Source organism: Solanum stenotomum, chromosome 9, assembly GCF_019186545.1.
Source record: "Solanum stenotomum isolate F172 chromosome 9, ASM1918654v1, whole genome shotgun sequence".
NCBI classification, from domain to species: domain Eukaryota; kingdom Viridiplantae; phylum Streptophyta; class Magnoliopsida; order Solanales; family Solanaceae; genus Solanum; species Solanum stenotomum.
The window spans coordinates 51,897,680-51,911,789 of NC_064290.1; the positions used below are offsets into that span (position 1 = coordinate 51,897,680).

General features: G+C 34.5%; 3 protein-coding genes across 5 annotated transcripts in view; all 3 read left to right on the forward strand.

Moving 5' to 3' along the window:
* LOC125876353 (uncharacterized) overlaps positions 1 to 13,370 on the forward strand; it is a 226,402-nt gene extending 213,032 nt beyond the window's left edge. Inside the window, exon 7 of the mRNA XM_049557531.1 lies at positions 13,358 to 13,370. The gene's annotated coding sequence lies outside the window, so the exon portion shown is untranslated. The remainder of the gene's footprint in view (positions 1 to 13,357) is intronic.
* Positions 1 to 14,110, forward strand: part of LOC125876340 (transmembrane 9 superfamily member 11-like) — a 98,372-nt gene that overhangs the window by 29,707 nt on the left and 54,555 nt on the right. The window lies entirely within an intron of this gene.
* LOC125876338 (wall-associated receptor kinase-like 6) overlaps positions 7,810 to 14,110 on the forward strand; it is a 68,200-nt gene continuing 61,899 nt past the window's right edge. Inside the window, exons 1-2 of one of the 2 annotated variants that reach the window (XM_049557504.1) lie at positions 7,810 to 8,829; positions 12,864 to 12,992. In XM_049557504.1, the coding sequence (XP_049413461.1) occupies positions 7,899 to 8,829; positions 12,864 to 12,992 (1,060 nt within the window). In that variant the 5' untranslated portion in view covers positions 7,810 to 7,898. The remainder of the gene's footprint in view (positions 8,830 to 12,863; positions 12,993 to 14,110) is intronic. The other variant, XM_049557505.1, reaches the window with a different exon arrangement.

Consider the following 14,110-nt stretch of genomic DNA (forward strand, 5'->3'; position numbering starts at 1 on the left):
CATTAATATTTAAGTCGTACATATGATGAAATATTTTGTTATGATTTTATTTATTATCCTTTATAATAGGATTGTTCATGGGGTTTGATTCGGTTTTCATCAAAAGCAAAACTGGACCAACTATATAGCTTTTTTGGTTTGGCTTTTTTTTTTTTTTTAAATTTGAAGATCGTGGTGTCCAGGTGTCACGATCCGAGTCTACAACCTGGACGTGGCCGGCACTCAAGAACCATTGCTGGTCCCCAAGCGAACCCTCATCCTGGCTGACTACAAGCGGAAGACTAACTTAAGCATGCAAAAGCTTAAAAACTTAATTAAAATTCATGTAACTGAAATACAAAACTTTAACTCAAATGAAAAACTCTGAATATAAAAATAATAGTCAACTCGCCATAAAATAGGCAACTTAAGTCTTTAAAACATTTAATAAAATAAATGATACAGACTTCTCAACTATACTGACTATCTATGAAGCCTCTAACTGATAAAGATGGAAGTCGGGACAAGACCCACGACATCCTAACAACTGATATAACTGAAAGGTAAATGAAATCCTCTGGAAGCAAGGAGGCTCAACATAGCTAACTCGAACTCTCGGATGTATCAACGAACCTCCTGTTGATGATCCTAAATACCTGTGTCTGCATCATGAGAAGATGCATGCCAAATGGCTCAGTACGTGGAATGTACGAGCATGTAAGGGGAATTCTAAAGCATAACATAAGCTTGAACTTAGATAAAAAAAATATGGAAACATACTTACCTCTTTTTAAACCTATTCAAGTCAAGGAATACTCAAGGATACTCAAAACTACTCAACTCAGAAGTACTCAAGGATACTCAACCAACTCAGAGATTAGATACTCAACTCAAAGATATGATATTCGACTCTAGGTACTCAACTCAATATAAAGCAACAATACACATACAATATATGAAAAGCTTTATAAAACAATAAAAACAACTTAGTTCGTTAAAGAAAATGCAATAACAAACTCAACTTTACTTATATAATAAAATAATATAGTTTCTGTGGGAGATTCTCAAACCGACAACCACCACTATGAGCCTAAGTGGTGATACAACGTCTTGCCCACGCTGCCAGAACTATCCTATACTTTGCCATCATATAGAACGCTTTAACTTAGTGGATCCACTTGCTTAACTTATGTGATCATCTAAAAGGTATGACCCATTAATACCCATGATGGCTACATGGTTTATGGAGACTTGAGTTAATATGAACTCGCATCCCCATATCGGTGCTCAATACTACTCCCAAAATATACTTAGCTCATATGTTTTAAAACAACTTCTTTCTTTGGTTTGAGATAATTACTCAAAACTTAGCTTAAAAGCTCTCTTGGAATCAATGTTCCCTTTTCTTTCTCAAAATGTGAAAACATTTTCGAACTTCTTAGGAATACTTAGTTCTCATATACTTCTTTGAAGAAAATGAACTTTACTTTTACTCTTTACTCAACTTCAAAACTTAAGTCTTAAAACAAAGTTTAAACATTTATAAAAGGCTTTTTAAAATATGGTTCATGCCGATTTATGGACATGAACGACTCAATGCAAGGTTTTCAATAACCATAGATAGAACTCAATACTTGGAACTCAAGAACTTCAATGATACTACAAATTTCAAGAATTCTCAACTCAGAGGGTTCATGCAGAATTATGAGCATGAACTACTCAACTCAAGGACTCAAAGATATTTCTCATCTCAAGATTTTTCGACTTATAATGTTCATGCGGAATTATGGGCACGACAACTCAACTCATAGACTTGATGGGTAATAGGTAATAGTCCCATGATTATGAATTTAATCTCAAAGGGGTTAGAAACTCAATACTTAAGACTTAGGACATGGAGATATTACTCCTGTCATAGATACTCAACTTATGGAGTTCATGCGGAATTTATGGGCTTGAACGACTTGACTCGTAGGTCTACATAACATTATGGAACTCATGATACAACTCTTCTCATTCTCTTACTTACTTACTCAAAACTTAGTTCAAATCGATAGTTGATCTCAAAGGATTCACAATTGAACTCAAAGGCTTTCTTGAATTCTACTCTCTCTCTCTTGAATGTGAATTATGAATTCAAGAGTTATGCTTCATGGTATGAAGGATCTTGTAATAATAAAGTAGACTCATGAATACATTCTCCTCACTCTCATGCTCACTTACTTGAGTCTTGAAACAAGTTACTAGAAATTGTANCAAAACTTAGTTCAAATCGATAGTTGATCTCAAAGGATTCACAATTGAACTCAAAGGCTTTCTTGAATTCTACTCTCTCTCTCTTGAATGTGAATTATGAATTCAAGAGTTATGCTTCATGGTATGAAGGATCTTGTAATGATAAAGCAGACTCATGAATACATTCTCCTCACTCTCATGCTCACTTACTTGAGTCTTGAAACAAGTTACTAGAAATTGTAGAAGATTCCTTGAAAGGACTAAAAGGGACTGTCTCAAAATGATCGGAAAAACTCTCAAGACTTAACACTTAACTTTTCCTTGAATTTGAATTATTAATTCAAGGTTAGGATTCATGTTATGAATGATTTCTAAGTGTTTAGAAGTAGTTTAGAGTGATTAGAATCAAAAGGAGTGAAGGTACACTTAAAAAGGACTCAAACGGGACAACCGACGGAAAAAGAGTGGGGGCAGGCGACCCTGGCGCGTTACGGGCGCGGGGCGCCAGCCCCTAACTTCAGAGACTGCTTATGGGCACACTGCAGGCGCGCTGCCCCAGCCCCTTGGGCGCGCCGCGCCAGCCTCTCCCCAGGCAAAGTTTCGACGAATTTCGCCTCTCGTTTTCTGACCCTAAATCGCTTTAATCGATTTCTTTTCTCATGTTTTCCTTAGAGTCAATTACCCATCCTAAGTACAGACTAATCTACTCAAAACAACACTCAAAACAATCACTTTCATCTCAAGAAATCATCAAAACCCCAACAAAACAAGATTTAGAATGAACCTCAAGAACACCTATCAAGAACTTAAATCCTTCAACTTTTTGAGAATGAAACTTATGCTGAAAATAACATGTTTGGCATGTGGGTGAACTAACCCAACACTATGGAAGCTTACATACCTCTTAGGGATCAAACCCATGGCGAAAATCCGCTACAACACGCAAGAATCTCGACGAACGCTTCGCTCCTTTCTTTTTTCTCTTCTTCTTTTCTCTTCTTGAACTCTCAACTAAAACCCTAGGCTAATTTAGGATTATAAAACTGAACCCAATAGGATTAGACCCTTAAAATATTACTAAAAATGAATTAAATCTGATTGGGTAAGGAAAAGACCAAAATACCCCTCTCTATTTTCGGCTAACTTTCCTTAACTGGACAGCCTATCTTCAGAAGGCCATATCTCACTCATCTGAACTCAAAACTTAGCAAACTCGGTGACCTTGGAAAGATAATTCAAAGGTGTTTCCTACAGTATCTGGTAGCACACCTAAATCATCCTGAGTTAGGAGTTATGGTCGTTTGAAGTTGACCCATAACTCATACTTAACTCTCCAAATTTCAGATTTTGCTATTTCCAATTTATTTCTTTTTGGAACTCAAGGTGCTACATCTAGTGACCTGAACTTAATACTTAAGAAATTTTAAATTCCTTGCAAAAATCTTACTCACTACAAATAAGGGTTCGAGTCTTAGCTCATATTTTTTCTGGGGTGTTACACCAGGCTAGCTCTCGTGCACCTCAACTAATTCCACTGGATACCTGCCACCTCCCACCAGCAATAGGGATTAGGTAACTCTGTCTACCAAGGCTAGGACTGATGGAAAGAATCACCTAGTGTTTTTTGTTTCTAGTGAATTTTGAACCTGAGACCTCATGGTTTTCAACCACTTTATTGACCGCTAGGCCACACCCTTGGGTGCTTTTTGGTTTGGTTTTTTCTTGGCAAATAAAATTAAAATCCAGTTCATTCAATCTATCAGAGTTATGGACACACTTTTCCATATGATAACGTATGTTACTTATAATGTTTAGCAAGATTTGCACTAACATGAAAGAATTTATGATATATGAAATATTCTTATGTGAGAAATTTTCTCCATAGTAGATGATAATTATTCCCTTTCATTAAGCTAAGTTACATCAATATGTACTTTTAAGCCTGCCAATTTTTTTAAATTATACTAAATAAACAAATTAATCCCATTTTTTTTCTATATAAACGTAAAACTTAAAATGAAACCTTAACAATAATATGTTTCTCTACTTCTATTAAGGTATAATAGTTTAAGATCCCCCTGAATACCTACAGCTGAACTGTTTTTTGGTAGAGTTTTATTTTTTTTAAGTTTTATAATTTTTGTAAATTTTTATTTTTTACACTTGTAGACAGAAAAAGAAGAAATACACAGCTGAAACAAATCATCATTGCATCTAAAAAGAAATACATAGTTGAAAAGTTCATTATTTTGGCTAACTATTTTTATTTGGTTAAAAATAATGGAGCTCTAGCAATTTCTTTTATAGATTTTGCCCAAAAAAGAAAAAGTACACAGATGAAATAAATAGTTGTTGGTCTCTTAATAAGAAATAGAAAGAAAATTTACCCTTTTTTTTTGCAAGTATAAAGAAAGTTTACACTTGGAACTCCATTATTTTAACTAAAACCTTTTAAGTGGCTAAAATAACAGAACTTCAGTGAAGTCTCTTTTATAGACTTGAATTGAAAAAAATGAATATATGGTAAGATATGTGTGGTTTATTAAGAAGATGTAAGAAGAAATATATAATTTTGAACAAATAAACTATTTGTATATGATATGGCTATGGCAATTCACTGTTGCAAGATACCCGACTTGGAAGTGATTTTTCAGCTTTTTCTTCACTCTCACGTGCCTAAAAGAGAGTGTTTAGCAAGTGAAGGCTATCAAAAATACCAAGTTTAGGGGGTATAAGTAGGACCAACAGTAGTTCCGTGTACACCGAACAAAAGGTGTCAAGTTCAGGGTGGTCCAGAATTTTTTTTGTCGTTGTTGATAAAGATAACGTAAGGGTGGTCCAATACCATGTAAATATAGAGACAATGGACCAATTTCATTGTTCTATTATTCCAAGAATAAGAGCTATTTGTAGGTGTACATGTAAATCTATCTAAGGAAATAAAATAAAAAAATATCCCTAAATATCTCTAAGATCCCTAAAGATCTCTATCTATAATTATGCTATGAGTAGATATGACTATGTACATTTTGTAACATGTAGGAATAAAGTTTGCGTACATTCTATTTTTTTAAGCCTCACTTGTGGGATTACATTGGATATGTTGTTATCATGATTCTGAATAATATTAGAAGTCATAGAACAACAACAAGAGTCCCCATTGGAGTATGACTCTCTAGTTAGCTAGCAATCGTCCACATTGAGTTATTGGATACTTGATTCACGTGCCACTAATCACATGATCGGATAATATGAGATTAGTTTCTAATTCTTATATCCATTAGTTACTTTGTCTAATAGCTCCATTGCTCATGTCAATGATACATTCTACATATCTTTTTTTACTTTCTTAAAATCCGTAGGACCGTTAAAACCAACCAAACAAATTGAAATTGAGAGGGAGCACTTAAATTCTATGGTTTATGATGGAAATAATTCATGTTATGAGTCATATATTGTTGGAAATAATTACACTATTTATCTTCTTGAAATTTTAAACGGATAATATATGACTACTATTTACAATATTTGATTCCTACCATAAAGATTATAGATATCTAAAAAGATAAAACTGAATTAGCAAAATCCTAGTTGAGTTTAAATTACTTATCCTATAGTTCAAAATAGAAAAAGGTGTCTTATTATAAACATCATGTTTCTTCATGGATGGGCGGAGCCAAGTAGGGCAAGGGGTTCTATTTTTTTTTTATATAGCTATATATAGTAGATGTTGAATTCCTTTCGACTTAATTATGTGTTTACTCCTTGCGCTTTTCCACTCACTCACAATCAGGCCACAACTCATCACTGTAATATTGTTCTAATTGATTAGTCAAATACAAACTCTTACTCTCTCAAATTTTTTTCCCGATAATTACTTCAGATTAATAAACAGATTTTAAACTGTGTACGCTCTTGTTTCTAAAGATTTTAACTACCAGATTTTTTGTCCTTTAAATCTTTTTAGAACCACAAAATGTGCTCACAAAAAGTATGTAAGCACAAAAAAATAGGGACCCAACAGGCTATTGGGTACAACACTACTACTTTATGCTAAAACCCTTTACTACCAATAATTAAAACTGGTCGTTATTGACTTTTAGCATTTATGGAGTGCCAAATCCATTTCTAAAACTTCAAGTAATATAATAGTAATGAAATTTGAGTTCATAGTTAAATACAACTTCAAGTAATATAATAATAATAATAAAAATTAAGTTCATAGTTAAATATTTGTAGACATTTAGAAGAATCATTAATATAAATAATTGATTCCTGTGAACGCGTATGCTATATTTTGAATCTAGTGAATTGAGCCAATAATGGAGGGGACAATCGACCATTATATAGAATGGACTATAGTAAGACTTGTAGGGACTAGTGTCGCCACCACACAAAATAATCAAAAAGCTGTAAAATAAAAGAAAATTTATACATCAATGTTACTATACATCTTAATCACATATTAGCTTTACATAAAATAAAGAAGACTCACTATATATCATAATCACATATTAACTTTACATAAAGTAGAGACGACTCACTATATATCATAATCACATATTAGCTCGACATAAAGTAAACAAAACTTATGCATCAATATAATGTACTATATATCATAATCATATATTAGCTCAACGTAAAATAAAGAAGACTTCTGCATCAATCACTATATATATAATCACATATTAGCTCACTATAAAGTGAAGAAGACTTTTGCATCAATGTCTATATATCATAATCTCATATTAGCAAACTATAAAGAAATGAAGACTTATGCATCAATGCACTAAATATCATAATCGTGTATTAGCTTGCCGATAGTAAAGAGGACTAAAGCATCAATGTACAATCATAATCACATATTAGCTCAATTTTATTGACGGCTTGAAGACAAAGCCGTCTATTTCTTAAAACAAAATTTTGCAGCTACAATCACGATCTCAACAACAACAACATAAGCATATAATCTCACAAGTGGGGTTTGAGGAGGGTGGGGTGTACGCAACCTCACCCCTACCTTGTGAAGTTAGAGAGATTGTTTCCAATAGATACCTCGGCTCAAGTAAAACATATCAAATGAGGCATGGAAAGGGAAACAGTAGATACAATCACTATCTCCACTATTCAGATTAATAATATGATGTTAGAAACTTCACGTAAAAAGACCAGATCGATCCAACAATGATGAATCGAAAATGCAAATTAAATTTAACTGAAAGTATAAATAATCTGCAGAAAAAAGGAAATTTTCTCATATGATCTTCTCCCTCTAGTCTCTCTTCTAGTATCACAAACAGACCAAACCTAAAATTAGATCTTTAAATGATATAAAACATGAGTAATGAGCCATAAAAAGATAGGTTTGATCCAAATAACTTTCTCATTCACATAGGATGAAAAACCAAACAAAAAAACAAAAAAGAAAAGTGAAGAGAAACCATCCACACGCATCCACTAGGTAGTGAATGTATGTACCAAATCAGTCATTAAGATGCTGGACCAAAACATTTAAAAATCACAATATGGATCCCACTTGTAAAGTTATTACTTTTCTCGTTTGTCGAGAAGTGGAGAAGCCTTAACAGGTCCTATTTCAAAAGTATAACGATGTTTGCAGAATTCTGTGTCATCATAAGATATGATTCAACCAGAGAATGAGGCAGTAATACATACCAGTATACATGAAGATGCAGATAACCATGTGGTCATTTTTCATTCTTCTGACGGGGCTTCTTTCTAAAGAAACAACACAGGTTTCATCTATAAGAATATGGTCATCATCAGCAATATTATCTTCACAAAAGCCTGGATGCCCAGAAAGATGTGGCAACGTAACCATTCCTTTTCCATTTGGAATAGGAAAAAAGTGTTACTTCAATGAAGCATTTGCAGTGAGCTGCGATAACAATACTGCTTTTAGTCATGGTAATGATTTGCCGGTGCAACACATATCAATGGACTCCATCACTCTTTATATTACTTTTTCTCCTTTCCGCTACAACAAATCATCTGGAAAGAGCATTTACAATGATTATCTTCAAGCAACCAGCGATGAGTATTTCAGTATTTCCAACAAGAACAACTTAGTAGCCATTGGTTGTGACATTTATGCTTATGCCAAAGATTTAGACATCGGTAGTGGAGACAGCATTGTAAGTCAATGTGCTTCTTTCTGTGGCAACTCCACTTATAATGTTTCATCCTCTCCACCTTCATCATCTTATTGCACTGGGAATAGCGGCTGTTGTCAGTCTGAATTATCAAAAATAGTACCAAGAGACTTCAATATGTACATACAAACAATTAACACGGCGGACACATCTTGGACATCTAGCAGTTGCAACTATTACTTAGTTGTGGAAAAGGGCAGTCCTGAGTTTGATTTTACTCAGTTACGTGGTAAGTGCAAAGAAGATGATCATTATGAAGGAAGGATGGCGCTGGACTGGGTAATTGGCAATCTTAGTTGCGACAAAGCCACGAGAATGCCAAAATATGCATGTACAAAGAATAGTAGGTGCATCGATGATTCTACTAGACCTGCTGGGGGATACCGATGCAATTGCTCTTCTGGTTATGAAGGCAACCCTTATCTCCTTCATGGATGCCAAGGTACTAATTCCCCTGTTCATTTCTCTTTTTTGTTTTTGCGATTTAACTTGTGTATATTACTACCTCCGTTTTAGCATACGTATCTTATTTTCGTTTTTAGTCTGTTTCAACAAAGAGCTTCATGTTTTTCTATATCTAGTACGTTTTTAATTCCTATATTCTCTGTTAGAATAGAATAGGAAAACACAATCCTACACAAAATAGGAATAGTTTAGTCTCCTATTTGGTAAGGAATTGTATTATAAGGTGTCTATAAATAGGGTTCTCTATGTAATTATTTGAACAACAATTCAATAATATTCTTTTCCAATATTTCTCACATGGTATCAGAGTATTGGTGAGAAACTTACCAAAAATATTTTTTTTAAAGAAGTCAGAATCCGGTGACTGTCAACGGCTGGTTTGCATTGTTGTCTTGTTGTACAAGTGTAGTGCGACAACCCACACCACCACGAGGTGCGGAACACTCAGGCGAGCAAACCCCAGTGAACTCCTCTGAGTTTCACCGAGTCACGTGCCCCCACGCTCCGCCAGGAGTTCCATGGTCGCGTCACCACGCGCAGGCGCGTGCGACACTTTCTGGCCAGTTTTTTCGACCAATTTTTTTTTCATTGAGGTCGCCTCTCCATTCCGAGGCAGACTGTATATTTATTTTCTTATTCCGACCAGTTTCGGGCAGTCAGACCTAGTTTCCGACGACTGCACCCTTTTTTTTTCCAGATTCTGACCAGCTTTATTTTATTTATTTATTTATTTTTCCCTCTCTCTAAATTCATAATATGTCTTTCGGGATTGATATTTTTGGCTCCAAGAATATAGGTAGTTCAAGTGCTATGATCACTTCAGAACTATTAATGGGAAGCTCAAACTATTTAGCTTGGGCTTCCTCGGTTGAGTTATGGTGCAAGGGGCAAGGCGTTCATGATCACTTAACCAACAATACTTGTGTGGTAGATGAAAAGGCAAAGGCTAGTGAGACAAATAATAACGTCAAAGCACAATGGGAGAAGGTTGATGCTCAATTATGTAGTCTCCTCTGGTGATCTATCGATTCCAAGTTGATGCCCTTGTTTCGCTCATCCCAAACAAGGCTTGTGCTTTATATACTAATGATATATCTCGATTCTATGATGTGATATCTAGAATGACTAGTTTAAAGAAACAAGAATCCGATATGTCTACTTACTTGGGTCAGGTACAATCAGTCATGGAGGAATTTGACACGTTGATGCCAATCACTACAAATGTGGACAAACAACAAGAACACAGACAAACGTTGTTTCTAGTTCTTACACTTGCTGGACTCTCTACTGACCATGATTCAGTGCATGATCAGATTTTAGCTAGTCCTACAATTCCTACAGTTGATGAATTATTCTCTCGTCTACTTCGTATTGCCGCGCCTCCCAGCCACAAAGTAGTTTCATCACCGACCCTTGATTCATCTGCTCTCGCATCTCAAACAATAGAAAAACGAGTATATCAATCTATGGAGAATCGATGAGGAGAAGATTGTCTTGGAAAACCTCGATCCAAGTGTAGTTATTGTCATAAGTCTGGACACACTCGTGACATATGTCATAATTTGCATAGTCCACCACCCAGTTATGATCCTGCTACTCTCAAGGAATATAATGAGTTCCTCCGTAATCGTGCAAGTAAGCATACATCTTCACAAAAAGCATTTGTTGCTCCGCCTGATCGACCATCCCATAATGCTCATATTGCTTAATCAGAATATGATGAGTTCCTTCAATATCGAGCAAGTAAACAAACATCTCCACAAGTAGCTTCGGTTGTTCAACATGATTTTGCTGTTGCGGGTAATTCTTTTGCTTGTGTTTCACAGTCTAATACTCATGGATCATGGGTCATGGACTCGGGCGCTTCTGATTATGTTTCTGGTAACAAATCACTTATGTCAGATATTGTTTATTCACAATCTCTTCCTGCTATTACTTTGGCCAATGGGATACAATGTTGTAAGTCAGTTTATGACTTCTCCTTGTGATAGTCATTGGGATGCAGTAGTTCGATTTTTGCGATATATAAAGTCAGCTCTTGGTAAAGGACTACTCTTCGAGGATCAAGGTCATGAGTATATCACCGGATATACAGACGCTGATTGGACAGGATCACCCTTTGATAGACGTTCTACATCCGGATATTGTGTTTTAGTTGGAGGTAATTTGGTGTCATGGAAGAGTAAGAAACAAAGTGTGGTTGCTCGATCCAGTGCAGAAGCAGAATATTGAGCAATGGCTGTAGCAACTTGTGAGCTAGTTTGGATCAAACAGTTGCTTGGAGAACTGAAGTTTGGAGAAACCGGTCATATGAAACTTGTGTGTGATAATCAAGCGGCCCTTCATATCGCATCAAATCCAGTGTTTCATGAGAGGACTAAGCACATTGAGATTGATTGTCACTTTGTAAGAGAAAAGATACTCTCAGGAGATATTGTTACCAATTTGTGAAGTCAAATGATCAACTTGCAGATATCTTTACCAAGTCCCTTACCGGTCCTCGTATTAATTACATTTGTAAGAAGCTAGGTACATATAATTTGTATGCACCAGCTTGAGGGGTAGTGTTAGAATAGAATAGGAAAACACAATCCTACACAAAATAGAAATAGTTTAGTCTCCTATTTGGTAAGGAATTGTATTATATAGTGTCTATAAATAGGGTTCTCTATGTAATTATTTGAACAACAATTCAATAATATTCTTTTCCAATATTTCTCACATTCTCATATGTTACGCTTAATAAGACTCCCTATAGGAATGACATGGAATCTCCAAGATCACAGGATTTAAAGTACTTTTAGGGATGTTCAGTACAAAGATTAATAAAGCAGAGATTAGTAATCTAGAGATCAATAGTGCAAGGATTGTATTTTATCAAGTGTTTGGTTCATTGCTTCCCACCTACTTTTGTGTAAACCTTTACAAAAAGCTTCTTTCCAATTGTACCCTTGAATTATTATAGGATTTTCTATTTCATGTAATTGGGTCAAGACTCAAGAGCCTTCTAACTAGCTAGGAAAAGAACAATTTTTTGTCGCCATGTTTGCTGTTTTCTCACTTGAATTATTTGAGGGTAAATAATTGTCATCCTAATAAATTGATCACCCACAAAACGTCATTTTTTTATTTAAAGAAGATAGACCATCTACTTTCAAAACCAAAAAGACGGTAAACAATAGTAAAATATCGAATAAACCATCTATTTTTACACATACAATTGCAAGTTATAGTTTTAATATGTATGCAATTTTATAAATTGTTCAAAATACAAATAATCATAAAACCACATATTTATCAATAAATAATACATTCAATTAAGATCACAAATATCATGTGGCAATATATTTGCCTTTTCAATTAGTAAATGTTGAACAACTCACATTTCAAATATTGTATTGATTTAATGATTTGTATTATATTTATTTAGCAACAAACAACACTCTCTAAATAATAAAATTTGTCAGCTAATTTATTTAAATAAATTTACTAGTACAAATATAAAACATAAAATCAAGAAAGTAAACAAAAATGATTAAAAGGATTTGACAGGTATTTTTGTCTTTACATATATTGATTCATGGTATTAAATCCTATGTATTATTAATACCACCAAATGGAAGGTATTAGTTATACACCCTATAATACCATATAACATGTATTACTAATACATGCATTAATTATATATAGGCCCAAAATTCCCACCAAACATAGTACTAAATAATACTATACATAATACACGAACTATTTTTCCTAATACAATCTACCAAACGACCCCTTAGTGTGTTATAGGCACCTTTTGTTTAATATCACAAGATCCAAATGCATTTTTTATTTTTTTAAATTTCGTGCAAAATCAAACTAAGACATACAAAATGAAACAAAGAGAGTAACAATATAACAATATCCCACTGTACCCCTTTATTTTAACTTGTTTTTAGCATGTAACATGTCTTACTTTCTAAGTTACTAATCTCAGTTTTTATGATGATTTCATGTTAATTTCCACAGATATTGATGAGTGTGCAAGTCCAAAAAGGAATCGTTGTCCCAACAATACTCGCTGTGTTAATACTCTTGGCACTTACCGTTGTGACTCAAATAATGTGAGACATATGCTAGCTAAACAACTCTCCATCGGTATTGTATAACTCTCTTCTTTGTCTTCTTTTTTCTCCTCTTGTTTCTTTGTTAGATTAACTTAAGCTTTCTATAAATTTTTATTTGAGACAAATTACTCCTTTGAACTGTCCCAACAAATGATTCATAATCCTATTCATGTTTATTCTAGCTAACTGCTCTTTAGAAAATTAGAAGTTCAACTTAATATATGCTTTAAAATTACAAAGGGGCCTGGATAAGCATTTAAAGCTCTTTCTCTTAGATTCTCAAAATGAATTTATGCTTGTTTTAGATGAAATTGGTTTGATCACAAGCAGGTATTGGAGCAGCAATTACTTTTGTGATCCTGGTAGCAGTTTGTCTTTGGCTATGCAAATGGCTCCGGAAGAGGGAAGAAAACAAAGCTAAGCAAAAGTATTTCAAGAAGAATGGTGGATTGCTTTTGCGACAACGTATTTTGTTAAATGGAGAAAGTAGTGGTGGCTCTTTGCCAAAGCTCTTTTTGAAGGAGGAGTTGGAGAGAGCAACAGACAATTTCAATGAAATTCGAATTCTTGGTAAAGGAGGGGCTGGGACTGTTTACAAAGGAATGTTATCAGATGGAAGCATTGTAGCTGTGAAGAAGTCCAATGCAGTGGATAAAGATCAAATTGGACAGTTTATAAATGAGATACTAATACTCTCCCAAATAAATCACTGACACATTGTCAAGGTACTGTTGATTTTTGTACTACGCTCCTGCTACCATTTTATTATGAATGGAAGAAGAAAGCAACACAATTCGACGATAGAGAAATTTATAATGCCTAAAGAGGATTGAAGAGCGAACTTATAATATTAGAAAGACTCCTATACTCTTACAAAATAACACACTAGACTTACACACACGCGCAGTCGCACACACAGAGCTACTACATCAACTCGTGCTCCTATTCACTTCAACCATAATAAACGAACAGTTTAGGATAACTCATTAGTCACTCATGAACCAAAGATAACTCAAAATTACAATTGAACCTAGCACTTGATCACACTTTTAACATTTAAGTTTACTGTTTACAACAGGTACTTGGTTGTTGCTTAGAAACTCAAGTCCCATTATTAGTTTATGAGTACATCTCGAATGGAACCTTGTC